The sequence below is a fragment of the Dendrobates tinctorius genome, unplaced genomic scaffold (assembly GCF_039654945.1).
Source record: "Dendrobates tinctorius isolate UK_male_01 unplaced genomic scaffold, ASM3965494v1 ptg000064l, whole genome shotgun sequence".
In the NCBI taxonomy this organism is placed as follows: domain Eukaryota; kingdom Metazoa; phylum Chordata; class Amphibia; order Anura; family Dendrobatidae; genus Dendrobates; species Dendrobates tinctorius.
Window position 1 is genome coordinate 51261389 of NW_027361732.1, and position 25967 is coordinate 51287355.

General features: G+C 45.2%; 2 protein-coding genes across 6 annotated transcripts in view; both read left to right on the forward strand.

Moving 5' to 3' along the window:
• SLAIN1 (SLAIN motif family member 1) overlaps positions 1–25967 on the forward strand; it is a 96473-nt gene that overhangs the window by 35490 nt on the left and 35016 nt on the right. For all 5 annotated transcript variants that reach the window (XM_073580426.1, XM_073580425.1, XM_073580427.1 and 2 more), the window contains one exon: positions 3410–3562. In XM_073580426.1, coding sequence (XP_073436527.1) covers positions 3410–3562 — 153 coding nt within the window. The remainder of the gene's footprint in view (positions 1–3409; positions 3563–25967) is intronic.
• On the forward strand, positions 9745–16219 carry LOC141094544 (uncharacterized). Its single transcript, XM_073580430.1, has 2 exons — positions 9745–15512; positions 15855–16219. The coding sequence occupies exon 1, from the start codon at positions 12719–12721 to the stop codon at positions 14012–14014; it is 1296 nt and encodes a 431-aa protein (XP_073436531.1). The 5' UTR covers positions 9745–12718; the 3' UTR covers positions 14015–15512; positions 15855–16219.

The following is a 25967-nucleotide window of genomic DNA, read 5'->3' on the forward strand; positions in this document are numbered from 1 at the left end:
GCCCTGTGTGGGAGTCAGGCAATTACAGTACCGTAATGTGTTACTTTGATTTGTTGTTTGCTTTTCTGCTGAACGGTCTACCGTAAAGTACCGTACTGTAAAAGAAATACCGTAAACAATGGTGATACGGTATATTTTTACCCCTAGACAGGAATGCTAAAAGAAAGAGCTATTCCGTTGAGTACAGAATAGGAATCGTGGAAGAATTTTGGGGCAAAAATCTTACTGAATTCTGCAAAGAGAAAATGTTGAGTGTCCGATGGGTCCAAAAATGGCGAGAAGATTACGGTAACCTCAGTCAACAAGTGGACAGCGGAAATGCTAAAAAGCGCAAGGTTGGATCTGGTCAGCAACCATTATATTCTAAGCTGGAAGACCTGATCTGTGAGTGGGTTGCTGACAGGAGAGCAAAGACATTGGTTGTGACTAGGGCTCAGATTCAAGAATTTGCCCTTGCAATGGCACCACAGTTTGAAATTGCCCCTGAAGAATTCAAGGCATCACAACACTGGCTGGATAACGTCCTTCAACGAAGTGAACTGTCTTTGAGAAGATCCACAACACTCTTTAGGCTGGAAGATACTGAAATTATTAAACACGCACTTGCATTCAAGACCTTTGTTGATGACACTGACTTCTCTAAATACAATCTTTCCAACATGATTGCCATGGATGAAACTGCAGTGTTTATGGGCCAAGCATCTCAAACAACAATTGAACAACGAGGTGCCTCCTCAGTTGTTCCCTCCACTGCTTATGAAAGTGCACGTGTTACCTGTATTTTGGCGATGCGTCTGGATGGCACTAAAGTCCCACCTTTACTCATTTCAAAGGGCAAGAATGACAAGATTGATCGTGTTTCAGGCATTTATATTCTTGAAACTGAAAAAGCCTGGGCCACACAAGCAGTTATAAGGAAGTGGGTCGATTTAATGCTGCTGCTTGTTATGCGAGGGAGCCAAAGAGGAATGCTGATCTGGGATGCAGCCAGCACACACCGCGCCAAAGACATGAAGAACTTCCTTCATGAGAGAAAAATAGATCAAATAATGATTCCTGTAGGAATGACGGCTTATCTCCAGTCTCTTGATATCGCCATTTACAAGCCATTCAAGGACAATTTGCGTGTGGAAATCAATGACTACATTGAAAATAGAATGGAGAGAAATCAACGTGGAAACTTTGACACCTAAACTGCCAGAGATTGTGACTTGTGTGAAGAATTCATGGGAGAAAATCACTGACACTTGCATTGCAAATGCACTACGAGCAGGCTACCTTGACAAGAAGTGCTCATTTAAGGACAGTGCTATTGCTAGACATGAGAGATATGGGCCAATGATTCTGAAAGAAATGGAGTCACAAGAAATTCCACAGGAACTTCAGAGTTTGGATTGTTATGATGATGTTCCAGAAGATGATGACATGGTTGTCATTGAATAAATCTTGTTTTGTGTTATTAAATATTGAGATCAGTTTATGAACCATTGTTCGTTGTTTTACATGTTGTACATGGAAATACCGTAATTATACGGTAGTAACAAGAAATTCTTGATACGATTCACAGTTTATTTGATTCTACTATTTTGTGATGACTACTGTTCAGCATACGCTGGTATGTTAATAAATGTTAATTTTTTTGTTCAAAAATTTTGTCAATTCTTTTTCTTGAGAAAATAAGACACCCCCCGAAAATAAGACATGGTGCAACTTTCGGAGCAAAAATTAATATAAGACGGTGTCTTATTTTCGGGGAAACGGTATAGATCTCTTGGCTGTCTTGTTACAGAGGCATATCCCTTTTTATAGTTCACACCTAACAAGCCATCATTCAACAGGTTAAGTGGCAGGTGTGACGACGTTAACCCACATTGTTTGATTATTTGTAGTTCATTCTTCAATCTTTGCATGACAGCAAACTGCATGGCCTGCTGTAATGTGTAATCAACATTTTTAGTGACCCTGTATGCAAAGATAACAATACAATAAACTGTAGGAGCTGATATAAGAGGAAAATAACAATAATTCATCAGTTTACAAATATTCAGCCTACAAGAGTCAACATAAAGATAACAGTCTATGTCTCCTGTCTTACTGAATATAGACGTCTGGATGATTAAGATTAAATGTTGTTGTCACAACTTCTATTTGGAGAAGCCGAAAGCGTGTAGTTGGCACATGACCCGCTTCTCCCACTGGGAATATAGGGGAAATCATGACAGCATGTGCACCATTCGGTGTCACAATTCAGCAGTTTGCAGTGTCATACAGTTTCTTTATATTTTGTCTTAAGCCTGGACAACCCCTTTAAGTGTTCAAGGTAGGGTTCTCTGCATAGTTGTGGTTCCTGGCCTAACCAGACATTTAGGTCCTGATCAAAAACTTTGACAGAACCTACAGAAAGTTTTTCACAGAATCTATATTGGACTAATGTATTTGTATACTGACTGCTTGTCTCGTGATATCACATTTTAGAGTATTTAACCAGTTCAAGACCAGGCCATTTTTCCTTGTTGCTGAACAGAAACATTTTTGGGTGTTATTATACATTTGGTTTAAAGAGCTGTAAAATGACTTTCAGATATTAAAATTATTTTGAATCTTTTTTTTGTGATAAGTGGGGCCTAATTTTTATTTTTATATATTCAATTTTTTGTCGCTGTTGGGCAATAAACTTAAATACCTGTCTGTTTTCAACTTTTTCTTTTTTTTCTAATGTCCACAGAGGACCGACATGCATTTTTAAATATTCTCTTTGCATTACAGTAAGTTTTATATATCTCACACAATATATAAAACAGAAAGCTAGTAATAGCGATTTCGACTGGCAGCGGCTTTTTTTTTCCCTACTTATTTTTTACCTGCATTTTTTTCATTTATTTTACACATTTTATTCCCCCATAAGGTTATATAAAATAAAACCTTTGGGTTTGCATTTCAAAATTTAAATACATTTTTTTTTTCCTTTTATATATAATTTCCCTTGTAACTGGGACTGGTATGTTGGCCCCTGTTACAGTGGAAATGCAGTCTCCTGTCTACATCGCAGAACTGACTAGGTTTCCTGGGACCCGACAGATCTTGCTCCCTCCCTACATCTAGTCATCACATGACTGCTGGGTCTAGAGTAGGAAACATTAACACCTCCTATTACTTCATATGCAGCCCTTGTTCTGTACAGTGTATTTAGCAATTGGGAAGGTAATAAAATGATATAAAATTAATAATACTCTTCATGCTACTATTCTTTGGTACTACCAAGTCTTCACTTTTTTTCTCTGATTACCCAGCTCCAGCAATCTTTTATCATCTTGACATTTGACCGTTGCAGCCACAGTGAACACTTTTCTAAATTATTCATTTTTCTTGTATGTTATTTATCTTCTAATTCTATTCTGTTTGCCACTAGACAAATTGCGTAGAAGTATGCCCAATCTGGCTCGAATGTCCAGCACCACAACAACAGCCCCTGTGGTATCTCCAGTTTCTGTACGCAACAGCCAAAGTTTTGATTCTAATCTGCATGGTGCTGCAAATGGATTATCGAGATTGCAGTCAAGTAGTAAGTATCTTCTCCTGTGCATCCAGTATGTAATGAATATTGACGTCGTATCCCCATTTCAGCCATTCATGGTGCAATTGCAGAAACAAACATCATTGTTTCCTAAGTTTCGCCCACCCGTGGTTGCAAGCTGAGTTAAAGTACCCATTTAATATTTTACTCCAGTGATATCTATAAAGTAATATACAGTATACACTTGCAATTTTATTAGAAACGTCTATCAAGAAGTGTTTTGGACCTCTATTGGTCTTCAAGTTTTGAAAGGTTTTTCAGGAATGTTGATCAGTGTAGACAGGATAGCTTCTAGGAGATGCCGCAGATTAGAAGGAGGTACTGACATGCTCTGGACAGCCCATCAACCTTGCCCAAGGTGTTCTGAAGAATTATGGTCTGGAGACATAAGGCTACGTTCTCATTTTGAGCTTTTGGTGCATTTTTGACGCTGCATATCCTTGCTGCTTCAAAAAGGCAGCGCCTTACAATTCCAGCAAAGTGGATGGGATTTATAGACCTCTTATGCCTACTGTGCTATCTAACGCAGCATAAACTCGCCTGCGGTTCATGTTTAAAATCCACAGTACGTCAATTTCTCTTACATACGCATGTAATCCGCACCTAATTACATAAAGTCTTGTCAAAGCCAAATATGAGGAAGTTTTACACCTTAATGACCATCAATACGACTTAAAACTGACCTGGGATATAAGAGAATAGCATCCTCCGACGTTTGACAATCCAGCAGCTGTCAGCTGTACACTATAGCTGACAACTTGCTGCATCAGCCATGATCAGTGTTGGCACCGACCATGGCTGTTTAACCCCTTAAATACTGCTGTAAATAGTGACTATGGCATCTAGATGGTTAACAGAGTGTGGAGGCTCACTATTTAACCCCATCGGCACCTTGAGATCTTGATTGTGTGGTCCTGATGTTTGCAATGGCAATTCATGGCCAAATACTGGCCTTAAAGTCTTTCAGCTATAGCAGCCTACTCAGAAGTTAGAAACATTTAGGTGGTAAAAATAACTTTTTTCATTCCTGTTATGTCACTTTGCATTAATTCCTGAAAAGCACCTGAAGGGATAATAAACTACCTGAAAGCAGTTTTTAATACGTTCAGTGGTGCAGTTTTTAAAATGGTCTCACTTTTGGGGATTCCAATATACTGTATAGGACCCCAAAGTCACTTCAAAACTGAATTGGTCCCTAAAAAAAATAAGTTTTGTAAATTTCCTTTAAAAATTACTGCTATACTTTTAAACCCTTTGAAATGTTTATAAAACTACATTTTACAAATGGTGCTGATGCCCAGCAGACATGATGGAAATGTTAACTATTGTTTTTTGTAGTATGACTATCTGGATTAATGGGATAGTCATTCAAAGTTTGAAAATTGCTCATTTTTTTACATTTCTGTCAAATTTCTGATTGTTTTTTTTTCGTAACACATTATACTTTATGATAAAGGTAAGCAAGCTCCAAATCCATGAAATATGTTGAAGCATTCCACAGTTACTACATAAAGTGACAATGGTCAGATATAAAAAATTTGGCCTGGTCATTAAGGGGTTAAAAAAGCAGCTTTATTTAAAGCAGGGCACACCGACAAGAGACAAAGCCACAGCATCAAAAATGCGCTAAAATGTATGTTAAAAAAATGCACACATAATAAGCACAGTAAAAAAACGCAAGATACCTAATCTAAGTAATTGGTGCAGAAAATCTGCAGCATCAAAAAGGCACCAAAATCTCATCATGGGAGCATAGCCTAAAAGACTAGAGAAGCAAGGAAAACTCCATCTGATGTTCCCAAGATCCAATCCATTACTTTTATGACCTTTGTTGCATGGTGCATGTCCTGCTGAAAGTGTCCTTATAGAATAAACAGTTGCTATAAAGAGGTGAACATGGCTAGCTAAGCCCGATGTCAAAATTTCCATCCAAAGGTATCGTGAGTAGAGTTAAGCGAATTTTTCAAAATTCGGTTCCTATTGCGACTGGCAGCGAATATTGTTTTTGCAATATTCGCCGAACACAGCCAAACGTCATTGGTGTCAATGGGAGTAGAAATTATCGAATATGTTCCTAATCTATCATCAGACATAAATTTGGCACAAATAGGGTAACAAGATGGCACGAATATGGCAAATTCAGATTCAGCGACCGATTCTGAATATTTGCTCAACTCTAATAGTGAGGACCCAGGGTATGTAATTTATACTCTCAGTTGCTCAATGAAGTTTTGCTTTTATTGTTGAATAGTACAATTTGGTACATTAGTTGGCGTGTCAGTGTTGCATTCAGCTGCCAGTTGCATGACGATGCACCTCCTGTTTGCCAAAATGACTTTTGAATCCTCCACTGCCACTTAAAATAATGAGCAGTTTACATTTACAGGATCTCTTTTTGCATGAAGTTCTTCTCGCTCGCACTATTTTTGGTAAACTTTTCACATCATTGTGTGACTGAACCCCACAAGGTTGTCAATTTTTGAAATGCTGACCCCAGATAGTTTGGAGCTGATCACCGGGCCTCTTTCTAAGTTGTCTATCCTAATATAGGTTCACATTGAAAGTGAAAAACTCGGTCCCTTGATTTTATACTGTTCTTGGGGAACATGTCTAATTTCCATTCATGGAAGCTCCAATCATGAAAGGTCAGGTGTCTCTAACAAAGTGACTATAAACCAACAAATATCAAGTGCATGCAGTGAGACCATGTTGGGGCTGTCTTCATAGACCTGCAAAGCTTGCACTGAATACAACTGGAGCCACACAGGGTGGGACAGTACAATCTACAAGGAGACGAGGGATACTCTTCTTCGGAATATTTGCTCTGTGAGCTGTGTGGACATTGGGTTTGTCACTGAACATATGCACTGAGTCAGGTGAAATCACAGCCTCCTTTTCCCTTGAAGTTTGAAGACGGCCACTGCACAGAATTGTTCTCCCCATATGTTAGGGTTTTAGAGGAATGTTAATGAACAGCTAAGTGTCTACAAAAAACATTTAGGAATGAAAATTCATATTAACAGATTACCCAAATGATAAATACACCCAATTTAAGGGATTTGTGAATAAACCTTGACTTTTATTGAAATGTATCTAATCTAAATGGTCTAGATTATTATTAAGAGCACTAAAGTGATATTGCTGTATAATAAATTGTAATAGATTCCTATAATATAGGGAACCTGTGAACAGCAAAAATGCAGCTATGCGGTTAATCAGCAGGTTAACAACATTTTGATGCTCCACGGTGCCTGCACGCAGCCGAATGCAGCGGGGAGGAAATGATCTTTATTTTCCCCGCCAGCATTCAGTATTCAGTCATAGGGGCGGGGGCAGCGCCGGTTTAGTCACCACTCTGCGTATAAGAGCGGTTGCTGTAACCGCGCCCCCCGGTCCTGACTGACACTGGCTCTACATTGTGGCGGTCTGCTGTCAGTCATGGCCGGGGGCATGGTTACAGTGGTCGCTCTGTATTCTCCCTGAAGGTAGATGGCCTAAAAGTAAACTTCTAACCCTCTATCAAGCCTTGAAACATGTCTAAGGGTACCGTTACACTTAGCGAAGCACCAGCGATCCCTACCACGATATGACCTGGTCAGGATCGCTGGTGCATCGCTAAGTGGTCGCTAGTGAGCTGCCATACAGGCAGATCTCACCAGCGACATAGCAGCGGTCGGGGGTCGCTTCTTACCTGTCAGACGAGGCGATCCTGACGTCCTCCCGCCCGCGTCCACGCGTCCCCTTGTCGGTGCCACAGGAAGCCCAGCAGGAAGTGGCCGACGAGAAACGGCCCAGGACGTTCTCGCGCGATCAGCGATAACCAGCGGGGGAGCCGGTCGGAGGTAAGTATCACATGTAGCGATATCGCTAGCAATATCGCTGCTACGTCACAAAACCAATGACGTTACAGCGATATTGCTAGCGATATCGCTATGTGTAACGGGCCCTTTAGGCTATTGGCCAAGTAAGACACCCATTTACAAATATCAAAGACTGACCATCACTTCCAAACAGAAAAACAGATGTGAACAGGTGAAGACAAAGAGAGCCACTTCCATAGTTAATTAACAAATTAAATTATGAGCCAATTAAATTATGTACTGTAATTAAATTTAATGCTCTAAGTATCTTCATTTTACTTTTTATCTTGAGCAGCAATGCAAATCCAGTTTCATATATTCCATGTTTGCAGACTATTAGCTTACAGATTGCAGCTTTATTTGTTAGTTACATATGGAAGCGGCTACTCTTAGCTTACACCTGTTCACACCTGTTTTTTCTGTTTGGAAGTGACGGTCAGTCTTTGATATTTTTTATAAGTAGACTTTCTTGACTAAGCACTCCACCCTTAAGCCTATGGCGGTTCTAATCTCAGTCCAATCCTACCTACCCATATAAATGCAGGCTGTCAGCCCTGGACAGGTATTATATTAGGTTAGGTTCCCAGCAAAGAAGGATGTTGGGCACATATAAAATGGCCAATTTATGCTCAAGAACCTCATTTAAACTTTTTTCTAGAGCAGCAATGCAGTTCCAGTTTCGTATATTCCATGTTTGCATACTACAGCTTACAGAGTGCAGCCTTAGTAACATAGTTAGCAAGACCGAAAAAAGACATTTGTCCATCCAGTTCAGCCTATATTCCGTCAGAATAAATCCCCAGATCTACATCCTTCTCCCAAATCTAATAACTAAGATACAATATTGTTACGCTCCAGGAAGACATCCAGGCCTCTCTTGAACCCCTCGACTGAGTTTATCATCACCACCTCAGGCAAGGATTTCCAGATTCTCACTGCCCTAACAGTAAAGAATCCTCTTCTATGTTGGTGGAAAAACGTTCTCTCCTCCAGATGCAGAGAATGCTCCCTTGTGACCGTCGCTTTCCTTGGTATAAACAGATCCTCGGAGAGATATTTGTATTGTCACCTTATATACTTATACATGGTTATTAGATCGCCCCTCAGTTGTCTTTTTTTTTCTAGACTAAATAATCCTAATTTTGCTGATCTCTCTGGGTATTGTAGTTCCACCATCTCCTTTATTAATTTTGTTGCCCTCCTTTGTACTCGCTCTAGTATATCCTTCCTGATATGCAGTACTCCATGCGGTCTAACCAGGGATTTGCACAGAGGCAGTATAATGCTCTCATCATATGTATCCAGACCTCTTTTAATGCACTCCATGATCCTGTTTGCCTTGACAGCCGCTGCCTGGTTCTGGCTGCTCCAGGTAAGTCTATCATTAACAAGGATCCCCAATTCCTTCTCCATGTCAGATTTACCCAGTGGTTTCCTGTTCAGTGTGTAATGGTGATATTGATTCCTTCTTCCCATGTGTATAACCTTACATTGTTAAACCGCATCTGCCACCTTTCGGCCCAAGTTTCCAACTTATCCAGGTCCAACTGTTGCAGAATACTATCTTCTCTTGTATTGATTGCTTTACATAGTTTTATATAATCTGCAAATATCGATATTTTACTGTGTAAACCTTCTACCAGATTGTTAATAAATATGTTGAAGAGAATAGGTCCCAACACTGACCCCTGCGGTACCCCATTGGTCACAGCGACCCAGTTTAGAGAATATACCATTTATAACCACCCTCTGCTTTGTATCACTAAGCCAATTATTTACCCATTTACACACAATTTCCCCTAGACCCAGCATTCTCATTTTGTGTACCAACCTCTTGTGTGGCACGGTATCAAACGCTTTGGAAAAATCAAGATATACTACGTCCAATGACTCACCTTGGTCCAGTGTATAGCTTATCTCTTCATAAAAACTGATTAGATTGGATTGACAGGAGCGATTCCTCATAAACCCATGTTGATATGGGGTTAAACAGTTATTCTCATTGAGATAATCCAGAATAACATCCCTCAGAAACCCTTCAAATATTTTACCAACAATAGAGGTTAGACTTACTGGCCTATAATTTCCAGGTTCACTTTTATAGCCCTTTTTGAATATTGGTACCACATTTGCTATGCGCCATTCCTGTGGAACAGACCCCGTCGCTCTACTGTAGAGTCCCTAAATATAAGAAATAATGGTTTGTCTATTACAATACTTAGTTCTCTTAGTACTCGTGGGTGTATGCCATCTGGACCCAGAGATTTATCTATTTTAATCTTATTTAGCCAGTTTCACACCTCTTCCTGAGTTAGATTGGTGACCCTTAATATAGGGTTTTCTTTGTCTCTCGGCATTTCACCTAGCATTTCATTTTCTACCATGGAGAAGAAGGTGTTTAATATATTAGCTTTTTCCTCATCATCTACAACCATTCTTTCCTCAATTTTTTAAGGGGTCTACATTTTCACTATTGATTCTTTTACTATTGATATAGTTGAAGAACAGTTTGGGATTCGTTTTACTGTCATTAGCAATGTGCTTCTGTGTTTCCTTTTTGGCAGCTTTAATTTGTTTTTTGGATAAAGTATTTTTCTCCTTATAGTTTTTCAGAGCTTCAATGGTGCCATCCTGCTTTAGTATTTTAAATGCTTTCTTTTTACTGTTAATTGCACCTCTTACTTTTTTGTTTAGCCACATTGACATTTCTTGTCCTTTTATTCCCACAAGGTATAAACCGCATACAGTGCCTATTTAGGATGTTCTTAAACATTTCTTAAACATTTCCCATTTATTATCTGTATTCTTATTGCTGAGGACATTATCGCAGTCAGGCTACTTTCACACATGCTTTTTTTGCGCTGCGTGCGCAGTGCAAACGCGCATGAAAAACGCATCATGCGTTTTTAATGCGTTTCCTTGCTTTTTGCGCATGGTTTTACAAAAAAAGCATGCTTTTTTAAACGCTGACGTGCGCATGACTATGCGCACGTCAGCGTTCCCATAGACTTTAATGTGTGTTTGGGTGAATTCCGTGCGCATGTGTTTTTTTGAGACAGGTCGGATGCACCAAAAATGCAACAGGTTGCATTTTGTGCACCTGGGCACGCACTACAAAGAAAAAGCATGCGCATACACACGCGTACAAACGCATGACAATGTGCACCCATGTTAAATATAGGGAAAAAAACGAATACGCATGTATGCACAAAAACACAGCGCAAAAAAACGCAAGTGTGAAACTAGCCTCAACCAGATTAAGGGCATTTCTAAGCTGTTCAATCTTTGCCTTCCTAAAGTTCAGTGTTTTTGTGACTCCCTGACCAGTCCCCCTAGCGAAAGACAAGTGAAACTGTACAATATTGTGGTTGCTGTTTCCTAGATGCCCAATGACCTGCAGATTTGTTATTCTGTCAGGTCTATTAGATAGTATTAGTTCTAAAAGTGCTGCTCTTCTGGTTGGATTCTGCACCAATTGTGAAAGATAATTTTTCTTGGATATTGGCAGAAACCTGTTGCCTTTATGGGTTGCGCAGGTCTCTGTTTCCCAGTTAATATCCGGGTAGTTAAAGTCCCCCATAACAAGGACCTCATTATGGGTTGCAGCTTCATCTATCTGCCTTAGTAGTAGACGTTTCATGATTTCTGTTATATTTGGTTGGGGGTTTGTAACAGACCCCAATGAGAATTTTGTTACTATTTTTCCCTCCATGTATTTCGACCCATATGGACTCGACATCCTCTTTTCCTTCGCTAATATCCTCCCTTAAAGTGGACTTTAGAGAAGACTTTACATAAAGAAAACCCCTCCTCCTCTCTGATTTTTACGATCCTTTGTAAACAGACTGTAACCCTGTAAGTTAACTGCCCAGTTATAGCTTTCATCTAACCATGTCTCGGTTTTTCCCACTATGTCATAGTTACCTGTAGATATTTCTGCTTCTAGTTCTTCCATCTTGTTTGTCAGGCTTCTGGCATTTGTGAGCATGCAGGTTAGAGGATTTTGTTTTGTTCTAATCTCCTTCCTGTGTATTGTTTTAGAAATGTTCTTACCTCCCTTCCGAGTATGTTGTCTTGGTTCTTCTTTGCTGCTCCTCATATCCTTCATCAGTATATTTTCTGGTTTCATATTCAAGTCTTGTATTTTTCTTCCCGTCCCCTCTCTAGTTTAACTCCCTCCTAATGAATGTAGCAAGTCTTCTGGCGAATGTGTGTTTCCCAGGTTTGTTGAGGTGTAGTCCGTCTCTGATGAGGAGTCCGTCGTATAGGTAATTCACACCGTGGTCCAGGAATCCGAATCCTTGTTGTCTGTGTAGGGAAGGTGACCTGATGGACGGACGGACCTGTCAGTATAGAGAAGGAAAGGTTTGCACAGTTCAGATAGTTGTCAGTTACTACAGTGGGGAAACAGCTAGGAAAGTGTAGTGGATGTGCAATACCTGGGTTGACCATTAGAGGGCAGGGAGGAGTGTGAGCAAAGGACTTGACATCAGCTTAGGGCTTAGGAAACCGTTGGTCATGGGGGGCGGAGTTACAGGGAACCAGGAAAGGTATAAATTTGAGGGAGGGTTCCAGAAAGTTCCTGTCCCCAGGGGGAGCTCAAGTGACAGGAGGACTACGACAGTCTGTGCACTCTGAGGAAAACCAAAGCGGGGGGACTGAGGAGAGAGAACGTCAAGTGGGTGGTCCTGACAGGAAAGTACCGCAGAAAAGACGAGGCACTGAGGTAAAGCATAACCGTATTGAGAGGGGCGACTGTTCAGTAGAAGTACTGTTGGTTTACGGGCCTAAGGCAGCCACAGTGACGGATCTGACAGGAGCGTCGAAGAGTGAAGAGGGGACGGTGTATACATACACGTCCCCAGTGTAAAGTACGGTGTGCGGGAGCGGCTCTGGGAACGGAGGGCCGATAAGTATAGTGAAGAAGTGCATTGAAGTGCGGTGTACTGCGGAGGCCGTCAAATGGGCGGCAAGAGAGAATAAAACTTGGACCTGTTGTACCCGACATTTGCCTCCATCGTGTCTCTGTTACATCTCTGCGCGGTAAGAAAGGGACCACCCCCCCAGCTCGGCCCACCGACCCTACACTTGGCGTAGTCGGCACGATCAACGCCGCTAATATGTCATCTTCTGCGGCAGACCTGCCTCAAAGAATGGAAAAAGACTTGGATTACTCTGCTTGGATTACAGTCACCTGTGGATTACAAATTACCTACCTGTGGAATACAATTGGGGAGCGCTGTGGCCAGGAGAGGATCCGGGGCGGTACCAGGTACTGTGCAGTATGGCGGTATTGCTTCAGCATAGAGGAGAGGTCCGGGTGTTCGCAGTTGTTCAGAATGGACTGGGACCCCCTCCAACGTACCCCAAAGGGAAGCGGTATGTGCCTGGAGACCGACGCTTCCATATATTGGACCCTGACAGGTGGGTGGGGAGGCCTGCCGACGCCCCACCCCACAGAGGGAGTGACACCAAAGAAAAGCTTGGGTGCGGCTGCTTGGCGCCATTCGATTGCTGCCCACCGGATGGTATGAGACGCTGCGGATGTTGGGGCATCGGCCGCCTGGAGTGGCAACCTGGCGGGAGACTGAGCTGCACCAGAAGACGTCATCTTCACATCCACGGGCAGGAAGCGGGGCCTGTGCAGAGCCAGGAGCAGCCGCCATTGATACCGGCGGAGAACTTCCCCATGGAGTCCCTGAGTCTGGAGGCTAGGACCGCGGGACGAGTTGAGGAGCGGAGACTGCGGGAAGAGCCATGTGGTGACGTGACGGAGGCCGTGGCGCCGGGGAAGGTGAGAGTTCCCCCGGCCCTGCTGGCGGATTCACAAGCGGCCCCCACCATTCTGCCGCGGCACGCAGCCTCCAGCGTATCGGAAGGTCTGGCCGCGGAGGGCCCTATGGTGTACGCGGAGTTGAGCGAGGCCCCTGCCCCCATCCCTGAGTCATCAGCACGGAGCTCGGTTACAGAAGATGCGGTTGTGCTCCCCCAACCGGTAACAGCTTCATTACCAGAACCGGCCGCCACCCCGGTTCTGTTGGAGGTTTTGGATGCGGCCTACCCTGCGGCCGCAGCTATGCCGGCGCTAGAACCGGCTGCGGCCTGCTTGACAGGCCCTGCAACTCAGTCCTCCGGAAACACGGCTGCTCCCGTCCGCCACCCGGCCCCAGCCTATGCTGGGCCGCAGATATCATCGTCCGCCTCTGCCCCACGCGCTTTTTCGGCAAAGTTCTGCCCACCGGACTCTGGGACTGGCGCGGCACCCCCCGTTTGGGTCGCGGAGGTGATCAAGCAGAAGAAGGTCCGGGAGCAGGAGGTATGGAGCCTGCTCCACAAAAAGGGGGAGGCTGGCATGGCGGTGAAGAGATCATGGGGACGGCTGGTATACACCAACGTCGACAGGGAGTACGGTTTAATCTGTGATAAGACTGGCCAGAAGGTGTATGTGAATGTGGCCTCCATATGGCATGGCCAGGCTCTGAAGGAAGGGGACTTAGTTTCCTATTATAAAGAATACTGCCCCCGCGGATATTATGCGGTGGCAGTACTGGCGGAGCCCGAAGAATGCGTACCCCTGTAAAGAGGACTGTTGTGGACACTCCCTGCATCCCAGGAGCTCCACGGCGGTGGGGCCCCTTGCTACCGGCCATCAGGAGATGGTCTGGAATGTCAGGATTTTGTTGCACCGTTGTGCAGACCACGAGGACAGTTTTCCATCCAGGTTACAGAAAATGTTTTTTTAAGTTGCAGTTAGTTTGCCTGACATGGCAGGGATACGAAAAAAGGGGAAATGTCAAAGGAAGGGGGGAGGAGAACATGTGATGTTGTATTGTGTTTTAGAAGCAGAAGAAAATGAAAAAAAAATATAAAAATGGGTACTTGTGCTATTATAAAGTTGTTTAATGTATAATATGCCAAAGTAAAATGCAACAGGTCTGGGTAAGGGAAGGTCTGAGGGACCAACGGGAAGTGTGAGATCTGAAGAGGGGTCTATGTGTGAAGAGGGTCTGGGAGACCGAGACGCCGACCATGACATGTAATTGAAAGAAAGGTACAAGAGGTGAAAGATGTGAAAATACAGCCGTCCTAGGTCAGGTCCCTGACACCACGGACACCCCTGAAGGAGAGAGATGAACTCTGGCAATGATCTGGTAGGTGTGAGACCTCGATCATGGCGTACCAGACAGGGGAAGGTAACAGAAGGGGAGAGTAGGGGAAGGTACACGCCATAGAGAGAATATGGGTGTACCTAGCCCAGTGTGAAAGACGTTGTCATGTGGCGTGCGCGCTGGTGAGTAGCAGTAGGCTACTCAGAGCATGGTGCTCCCAGTATGGTTCGGCCCCGCAGGTAGTGGGTTTGGCCCAACAGCTGGTCCGACAACAGTGTAGGTGAAGCTTCAGAACGACGAAGGCAGGGATGACGATTGTCGAGGACGACAATGGACAAAGGAAGGGGGAGTGTAGGGAAGGTGACCGGACGGACGGACCTGTCAGGAAAGGTTTGCACAGTTGAGATAGTTGTCAGTTACTACAGTGGGGAGCGGCTCTGGGAACGGAGGACCGATAAGTAAAGGGAAGAAGTGCATTGAAGTGCGGTGTACTGCGGAGGCCGTCAAGTGAGCGGCAAGAGAGAATAAAACTTGGACCTGTTGTACCCGACATTTGCCTCCATCGTGTCTCTGTTACATCTCTGCGCGGTAAGAGAGGGACCACCCCCCAGCTCGGCCCACCGACCCTACATCTGCACCATCGTCTTAGCCAGTTGTTCACGTCAAGTATCTTGTTCCAACTCTTGGTGCCATGCCCTTCTACTGGAAGGATAGAAGAAAATACTACCTGTGCATCCAGTTCCTTTTCTTTCTTCCCCAACTCTTCAAAGTCCTTGCAGATTGTCGGTAGGTCCTTCCTTGCCGTGTCATTGGTGCCAACATGTATCAGAAGAAATGGGTGGACATCCTTGGAACTGATGAGCTTTGGTATCCTATCGGTCACATCCTTGATCTTCGCACCTGGGAGGCAGCATACTTCTCTTGCGGTTATGCTCGGTCTGCTGATGGCTGCTTCTGTGTCTCTGAGAAGTGAGTATCCCACGACTACCACTCTTCTTTGCTTCTTGGCTGTACTTTATGTTGTCACTTCTGGGTGTTGCTGTGTCCTTTTCTTCTTTGCTTGCTGGTAGTGCCTCATCCTTAGGTGTGCCATCTTCGTCTTCCACAAGGCCTTGGTATCGGTTTCTCAATTGTGTGATTGGTGATGTCTCCATGGTCTTGCTTCTTTTGGTCACATGCTTCCACTCATCTGCTTTTGGAGGTTCTCTGACACTTTCTTCACTTTCAGTGACCAGTAGAGATGCTTCTGTTCTGTCTAGGAAGTCTTCATTTTCTTTTGATGATTTTCAAAGTTGCAATTCTTTCTTCCAGACCCCACACCTTTTCTTTTAAAAGGACCAGTAGTCTACACTTCTGGCATGTGAAGTTGGATTCATCTTCCAGTTGATCTGTGAACATGTAGCACATGTTGCAGCTCACCATGTAGGTTGTCACATCTGCCATGTTGCTCCTAGATCTTGCTTCCTTGCAATAATGTCCTAGAGGCAAAAATTTGCGCGCCGTAAGGCGCACGGTCTGGCAATGCTTTCCAAGCAGCTGTTCCTGGCTGTACCCAATGATCTTCTTGCTGAAGGAGACGCTTCACTTTTCCCAGAAGGCACCTGGAATATGCAAATTGTCTTCCTCAAGCTTCAATCCCTGGTTTGGCAATGCTTTCCATGCAGCTGGTCCTGGCTGTACCCAACGATCTTCTTGCTGAGGGAGACTCTTCGCTTTTCTCAGAAGGCACCGAAAATCAGCTGTCTGTAAATGTGCATCTAACAAATTAAGGGATTGAAGCTTGAAGACAATCTGCATTCCAGGTGCCTTCTGGGAAAAGCAAAGAGTCTCCCTCAGCAAGAAGATTGTTGGGTACAGTCGGGACCCGCTGCTTGGAAAGCATCGCCAAACCAGAGAACGAAGCTTAAGGAAGACAATTTGCATATTCCTTCGTTCTCTGGTTTGGCGATGCTTTCCAAGCAGCGGGTCCCGACTGTACCCAACAATCTTCTTGCTGAGGGAGACTCTTTGCTTTTCCCAGAAGACACCTGAATGCAGATTGTCTTCTTCAAGCTTCAATCCCTTAATTTGTTAGATGCACATTTACGGACAGCTGATTTTCGGTACTTAAGACTAGAGTTGAGCGATACCGTCCGATACTTCAAAGTATCGGATCGGAATGGATCGGCCGATCTTTAAAAAAAGTATCGGTATCGCCGATTCCGATACCGGAAGTCCCATTCAAGTCTATGGGACTTCCGGTATCGGAATAAGAAAAACCCTGTTTTTGCCTTGTACAGCCTCTCTGGGGTCTGTACGGGCCTTTCGGGGGGCTGTGCCGGCCTGCCAGGGGGTCTGTGCAGGCTCCGGTGGTCTGTGCCGGCCTGCCGGGGGGCTGTGCCGGCCTGCCGGTGGTCTGTGCAGGCTCCGGTGGGCTGTGCCGGCCTGCCGGGGGCTGTGCCGGCCTGCCGGTGGTCTGTGCAGGCTCCGGGGGGCTGTGCCGGCCTGCCGGGGGGCTGTGCCGGCCTGCCGGTGGTCTGTGCAGGCTTCGGGGTCTGTGCAGGCATCGTCCGATGGGACTACAAGTCCCATCGAGCGATGCCTGCTACCATGACAGTGATTGACACATTAGCCAATGATGGGACAGTAGTAGTCCCATCATCCGGCTAATGTGTTAAATGTTAAAAAAAAAAAAAAAAATACTACATACATACTACATACATACTACATGCATGCTACATACATACTACATGCTACATACATACTACATATATACTACATGCATGCTACATACATACTACATGCTACATACATACTACATACATACTACATACATACTACATGCTACATACTACATATATACTACATGCATGCTACATACATACATACTACATATATACTACATACATACTACATACATACTACATGCATGCTACATACATACTACATGCATGCTACATACATACTACATGCATGCTACATACTACATGCTACATACATACCACATACATACTACATACATACTACATACTACATATATACTACATGCATGCTACATACATACCACATACATACTACATACATGCTACATGCTACATACATACTACATATATACTACATGCATGCTACATACATACTACATATATACTACATGCATGCTACATACATACTGCATGCTACATGCATGCTACATACATACTACATACATACTACATGCTACATACATACCACATATATACTACATACATACAATACATACATAGACATACAGTACATATAACATAGAGTAACATACTTACCAATACTTGTCACATTGTTCCCCGAAGCCATTGTCTCTTCCGGAATAAATATTAACATAACAAACCACAAAAATACTCACCCACGATCCGAAGCAGTCCACGAGTGTGTCCCACGACGATCTTGGGTAGAGAACTGCAGCATCAGCTGATGCTGCCGTTCTCTACGGGCTGCAGGAATCCAATGACGGAAGGTAGGTATCCTTCCGCACTGTATTCCTCCGCCACTTGAAAAAAAAAAAAAAAGTCCCTAGTCTCACTTTATGCCATTGCTGTGTGGGAATTTCCCACGCAGCAATGGCATAAAGTGAGACTAGGGACTTTTTTTTTTTAAGTGGCGGAGGAATACAGTGCGGAAGGATACCTACCTTCCGTCATTGGATTCCTGCAGCCCGTAGAGAACGGCAGCATCATCTGATGCTGCAGTTCTCTACCCAAGATCGTCGTGGGACACACTCGTGGACTGCTTCGGATCGTGGGTGAGTATTTTTGTGGTTTGTTATGTTAATATTTATTCCGGAAAAGACAATGTCTTCGGGGAACAATGTGACAAGTATTGGTAAGTATGTTACTCTATGTTATATGTACTGTATGTTTATGTATGTATTGTATGAATGTATTGTATGTATGTAGTATATATGTGGTATGTATGTAGCATGTAGTATGTATGTAGTATGTATGTAGCATGCATGTAGCATGCAGTATGTATGTAGCATGCATGTAGTATATATGTAGTATGTATGTAGCATGCATGTAGTATATATGTAGTATGTATGTAGCATGTATGTAGTATGTATGTGGTATGTATGTAGCATGCATGTAGTATATATGTAGTATGTATGTAGTATGTATGTGGTATGTATGTAGCATGTAGCATGCATGTAGCATGCATGTAGTATGTATGTAGTATGTATGTAGTATGTATGTAGCATGTAGTATGTATGTAGTATTTATGTAGTATGTATGTAGCATGTAGTATGTATGTAGCATGCATGTAGTATATATGTAGTATGTAGTATGTATGTAGTATGTATGTGGTATGTATGTAGCATGTAGTATGTATGTAGCATGCATGTAGTATATATGTAGTATGTATGTAGCATGTAGTATGTATGTAGTATGTATGTAGCATGTAGTATGTATGTAGTATGTATGTAGCATGTAGTATGTATGTAGCATGTAGTATGTATGTAGCATGCATGTAGCATGCATGTAGTATGTATGTAGCATGCATGTAGCATGCATGTAGTATGTATGTAGCATGCATGTATGTATGTATGTATGTATGTAGTATGTATGTAGTATGTATGTAGCATGCAGTATGTATGTAGCATGTATGTAGCATGTATCTAGTATGTATGTAGTATATATGTAGTATGTATGTAGCATGTAGTATGTATGTAGCATGTAGTATGTATGTAGCATGCATGTAGTATATATGTAGTATGTATGTAGCATGTAGTATGTATGTAGCATGCATGTAGTATATATGTAGTATGTATGTAGCATGTAGTATGTATGTAGCATGTAGTATGTATGTAGCATGCATGTAGTATGTATGTAGTATGTATGTAGTATTTTTTTTTTTTTTTTAACATTTAACACATTAGCCGGATGATGGGACTACTACTGTCCCATCATTGGCTAATGTGTCAATCACTGTCATGGTAGCAGGCATCGCCTGATGGGACTTGTAGTCCCATCGGACGATGCTTGCACAGACCCCCGGACATCAGCACAGCCCCCCGGCAGGCCGGCACAGCCCCCCGGCAGGCCGGTACAGACCCCCACAGGGTGCACAGACCACCGGCAGGCCGGCACAGCCCCCCGGCAGGCCGGTACAGACCCCCACAGGGTGCACAGACCACCGGCAGGCCGGCACAGCCCCCCGGCAGGCCGGTACAGACCCCCACAGGGTGCACAGACCACCGGCAGGCCGGCACAGCCCCCCGGCAGGCCGGTACAGACCCCGGGCAGTCCACACAGCCCCCCGGCAGGCCGGCAGAGACCCCCGGAAGGCCCGAAATGACGGCGCATCATGATGGGCACACACCGCGCATCATGATGACGTCAGGCTGTCAATCAACTTTGAACTTCCGATTCCGATGCCGAATTCCGATATTGAAAAAATATCGGAAGTCGGTATCGGAATTCCGATACAGCAAGTATCGGCCGATACCCGATACTTGCGGTATCGGAATGCTCAACACTACTTAAGACTCATCAGTGTAGAGCAGGTTTTGATTGACTGTTACATGGATTCTCTCTTCTGGAGAGTTTCATTTCAATCTGAGGATAAGGAATAAGTAAAGTCAGATAATATGTGTGGGTGGAAACTGGAGAACCTGGAGGAAACCCACTCAAACACGGGGAGAACATACAGATGTTGTCCTTGGTTGGATTTGAACCCAGGACTCCAGCGCTGCAAGGCTGCAGTGCTATCCACTGAGCCACCGTGCTGCTCAGATGAGAATATGCACATAGTATTGGAGGACACAAGATGCAAAATGCACTAAAATTTGTGCAGTTTTTTACTTGGTAAATTGTTTTTCAGTTTTCAGTTTGGCTTGGCATGACTCCATTAATACAATTCAATCCTTTTTTTAATAAACATTTAGCTTTTGCCTAACACAAAGTGCATTTTTAATATTCTGTTTACATGCATGTATTAGTGATATTTTATATTTCTTGTTAAAACAAAGTCTGACTTCTTGAGTAGTAATATAATACTGCATCATCCTCAGTACCGTAAATCAAGATATAGGACATCCGCAATATTGATCTCATACATCAGAATGCCATTTTGTTTGTGGCCAAACACCACAATCAATAATTTTCTTACCCTGATCCAAGTAAAAGTTGGAATATTTATGACCTGCTCATGCTCAGCCTTTAAATTTATATGTAGAATAGGTCATCAAAGTCTCATTTCTGGTCCTGAGAGTTGAATGGTTGCCAGCATCTGAAAATATTATTTTCAGGATGTGTACATATTGATTTCTTTACCTATTTGTGAAGTAGCTTAGATGAAGAGAAATCCGCATAACTTGCAGATATGATTTGCAGCTTACCATGTATAAAGTTGTTAAAAAGTTTACTTTTACTGAGGTTATTTGTACAAGCCAGGATCGTGACCCTTTCATTAGATTTCATGTATTACTCACTGTGTGGGACAGTTGCACACAGTATTTAATATTCAAGCATAAAGCAGGGGTGAGGAACCACTAGCCTCGGGCAGATTCCTGATTACCGCAATGCTTGGGCCGGGGATCACAGTGCTTGGGCCAGCAAAACACTGGCCCTTTAATTGCTCCAGACACTGCGAGTACGCTCACAATGCGTTTACTACCGAACCCTGTGTTGCGTGCATTGAAGAATTACGTCCTGGCTAGTTCTAAAATCAGGACGCACTTTTGTTGGCGAAGTTGGCACACTATGCTCCAGTCCCACCGACAACATCAGCGGCAGCCACAGCTTATCCTTTGATGTATATTCCCCATCCCCTCTTGCGATGTACAGTTGAAACTAGCAGTTTACATACACTATATAAAAAGACACATATACATGTTTTTCTCAATATCTGACATGAAATAAGAATAAACCTTTCTCGTTTTAGGTCAATTAGGATTACCACAATTATTAATATTTGTCAAATGCCAGAATAATGAGAGAGAGAATGTTTTAAGGCATTTTTATTACTACAAAGTCAAAAGTTTATATATGTTTCATTAGTATTTGGTACCATTGCCCTTAAATTGAATGATGTGGGTCAAACGTTTGGGATCTCTGTTGTGAACTCCCTTGCTCGGATTTCTGAGCCGAAGCTCCCTCTGGTGGTTACTGAGAGTAGTTGAGCTGGCCAGGTGGATGGAGGCTCTCCACCTGATGATAATTGGGAATCTGGGATTGCTGGCTGGGAGCATATAATGGGGCTGGCTGCTGTTGAAGGTTGCTTGTGATTTTTTCCTCTGTGTGCATTTGGAGCTCTTTTGTCCCCTGCCTGATCTGCATGTTTAGCTAAGTGATTCTTTTGCTCAGCCTTTGCATCTAATCTGGTTGTGTCTTTTTTTGCTTTGCTGCTAGGGTTCAGCGTGCTCCCTACTGGGGGCAGCGCTGGGCCCTGCTTCATATGTTGCAGCTTGTTCAGTTCCCTGTTATGATAGTATCTTTTTGCTTGCTGCCAGTTTATACCAGAGTGCTGATTTAGCGGGGGTGTGATCTCAGGTTTTCTCATTTGCCTCATTGGGGGACACAGGTACTGTGGGTGTATGCTACTGCTGCCTGGAGGCTGATACTAAGCGAAAAAGAGGTTGGCTCCTCCTCCGTCGTATACACCCTCGCCCCGATTGCGGGCGGAAACCAGTTTTTTGCTTGGTGTCTGTTGGAGGCACACGTCGGTCTGTCTCAAGACTGATTTTTTTTTTTTTCTCCTTTTTCCCCATGAATTTAAGACAGGGGTGACGGGTCCTATTGAAAGGGTCCGATCTCTCCAAACCAACAACGGGCGAGCACGTGCGAGTGTCCCTCCACGTATCCTCTCCCGCAACGGGGATTTTTTTCCGGATGTTCCATTTTTTTCACATGAAGATGAGATGGGGCGACAGATCCTATTGAAAGGGTCCGATCTCCCCAAACCAACAACGGGCGAGCACGTGCAAGTGTCCCTCCACGTATCCTCTTCCACGACGTGGGATATTGTCAGACAACGGAGGTGAGATACGGGCGGCGGACCCTATGGAAGGGGTCCGATCTCCCTAAACCAACAACGGGCGAGCATGTGCGAGTGTCCCTCCGCGTATCCTCTCCCGCGCCGTGGGACATGATTCCAGACTTAGCCCTGTCCACCCTAGGGTATTGAAACCTTAGGCTGCACAGAGGCACAAGCATAGTCCGTGTGGCCCCCACTGCCCCACCAATGATAAGACTGCGGTGCGGCAAGGTGGCGGTCGGTCCCTCTCCTCACCCCTTGAAGGGGTTAGATGGAGCTAGGGTGCCTGCACCGTCCTTACTTCACATGGCCCCCCTCCCCTCTACCTGAGCTAAATGGATGGCCAGGGAGGGCTCCTGCAGCGTCAGGCAGCTGCAGATCCGTGATTCTGGGGTCCGGCGGTACCGCCCGCCCCCCCCCCCGGGGCGGATGGGGGAAAAAAATCGAGGCTGCGGCTTCAGCCAGTGCTAGGCCGCGGTCGGAAGTCCCCGCCCCCGGCATCGCGTCATGGCAGGCCCGCCCCCGTGGTCTGGGCGGACGCCGAAAGAAATTTAGGCACCGGCTTCAGGCCGAAGCTAGGCCGCAATTGGAATTACCGACCCCAGGATCCTTTTTTTTTTTTTTTTTTTTTTCTTCTGGGGTCCGGCCTGCAGTGGTAGGCGCGCAGATTGAAGCGACGCCTCGCACGCTGAGGACACAGGGGACACAGGACTAGGGTAAGTGCTGCCCCCCAGCCCCACGGAGAGGCCACGCTAGCGGGAATAAAGAGCACCCTCCCCCGGCGTTTTTTTCAGCACGGAGCCCTGACAGGTACAGCATGTCAGGAAAAGCTAAGACTCATACGTTCTTATACGGTGCATGCATCTCCTGTCAGTCTGCTTTTCCGCGGGCACAGACCAAGCGAGTATGCGAAGCCTGCGAGTCCGAACGCACTCAGGAGCCCTCACCTGCGACTGAGCCCAGTGTACCAAGTCCCCCGGAATGGGCGTTATCACTGTCACAATCTATGGCGTCACTTACGAGAGCAATCGGGTCCCAGATAGGGTCAGGGACAGGGGCTCACCTGTGTTAGAGGGGTCCTCTACCTCACAGGAGCCTCCGGCCTGCAGGGGCCGCTCTCACTCCAGGCAGACCCGAGGGAAACGAACCCACACGGCGTCTTCCGGTCCATCAGGTGCCTCGGCGTCCGTGAGCTCTGCTTCTCGCTCCCCGTCACCAGCAGTCGATAGCGAACAAGGCTCGGACTACGACTCGGATGAGCCCATTGACCTAGATACGCCAGGGGGTCAGGAAACAGTTGACAGTCTCATAGAAGCCGTCAACCAGACTCTGGGGATTGAGGATGATTCCACTCTGGCTGCGGACCATAAGGTGTCATTTAAGCGGGTCAAGCGTTCCCATAGAGTATTTTACACTCACCTTGAATTTGAGGACATAGTGCAAAGACACAGAGAACGGCTGTCAAGCGGTTCTCGGGCCAGAAGGCACTCGAGGCAAAGTTTCCTTTTGCCCCGGATCTCCGAAAAAATTGGACGGAATCCCCAACGGTGGATCCACCTGTGTCGCGCTTGGCTACAAAAACTCTACTATCCGTACCTAGTAGTTCTTCTATTAAGGATCCCATTGATCGTCTCATAGAGAACTTGGCTCGCTCAGTGTTTGAGGCATCAAGATCAGCGCACTCTCCTTTGTTCGCAGCAGCGTGGGTAGCCAAGGCCATGATTTCTTTGTCAGAAACTTTGAATAGAGCCTTGCAGGACATAGACCTACCAGCGGAAGTATCAGAAATCACAAATCATATAGCTATGGCGGGGGACTACTTGATTAATGCATCTTTAGATGTGGCCAACTGCGCGGCACTTGCGGCCGCAAATGCAATCTCCATTAGGAGAGTGCTATGATTAAGGACATGGCGGGCCGATTCAGCCTCAAAAAAGTCCTTGACAGCGCTACCATACCAGTGTGGCCGCCTGTTCAGAGAGAAGTTAGATCAGTTCATCTCCGACTCTACAGGAGGCAAGAGCGGTTTTCTTCCTCAACAAAAGGTCAAACTGCCGTTTCGTCACCAGTTTCAGGCGCGTTTTCGGGCCTTTCGCAACCCCAGGTGGACGACAGCAGCTAATTCTGCTGCATCGGGGACCCCCAACCAGAATAGGGACTGACAGGTCTCATATAGAACCAACCCATTGGGGAGGATGCGTGCTAACCAGTCCAGGTCGACGGGATCCAGGTCCCAAAGATCTTCAGCCAAATGACTCGGGGCATTTGTCAGGCGACACCAGCAAGGTAGGCTGCCGCCTACTCCGGTTTCACCACGCCATGGCTCAATGTCGCACACGACACATGGGTGAGAGAGCTGATGTCCACAGGGTACAAGATAGAATTTGTCAGGTACCCCCCAAGACGATTTTTTTTTCCAGTCTTCCCAAAGTGGATACCCGGGCAAAGGCTCTACTAGGATCTAAAGTTCCTGAACAAATATATCAGGATCAGACATTTCCGGAGGGAGTCTCTCGGTTCAGTCATATCGGCAATGGGGCAGGGAAAGTACTTGGCCTCTATCGAGATCCAGGACGCCTATCTACATATCCCCATTTTCCGTCCGCATCAGTTTCTACGCTTCGTCATCAATGGTCTACATTTTCAGTTTGCAGCGCTGCCCTTCGGGCTAGCCACTTCCCCCAGAGTGTTCACAAAGGTCATGGCAGTCCCCATGGTCATCCTGCACTCCCGGGGCATAATCGTATTCCCCTACTTAGACAAACTCTTGGTCAAGGGCCCTTCAAGGCGGGCATGCAAGGAAAGTGTCAGCATTTCGCTAGATACTCTTGCCCGCTTAGGGTGGTTAGTAAATGTAAAGAAGTCAACCCTTGTGCCAGCTCAGACATTTTCCTTTTTAGGGATGACCTTCGACACTTGCCGAGAGTTGGTAATTATCCCTCGAGACAAGGCCCTAGCCCTCCGGGAGGGAGCGCAGGTACTGCGCCAACCAGTCCCTCACACCATCCGTTTCTACATGAGGATCCTAGGGAAAATGGTGGCAGCGATGGAAGCGATCCCGTTCGCCCAGTTCCATCTTTGCCCCCTGCAGCACGCCCTCTTGTCAGCCTGGGACAAGAACCCATTCATGCTCGATCATCGGTGCCGGTTGTCCTCTCAGGTCAGACAGTCACTAGAGTGGTGGACAATCAGTTCCTCCCTTCTTCAGGGGAAACCCTTTCCCCCAGATCAATGGCCGGTGGTCACAACCGACGTCAGCCTTCTCGGCTGGGGAGCGGTTTTTCGCCACCACACGACCCAGGGAAGGTGGTCGCCGCAGGAGGCATGCCTCCCGATCAACTTGTTGGAGATATGGGCGATCCGGCTGACTCTGCAACAGTTTCATCACCTTCTAGCAGGCTGCCCCGTCCGGGTTCAGTCGGACAACGCCACGGCGGTGAC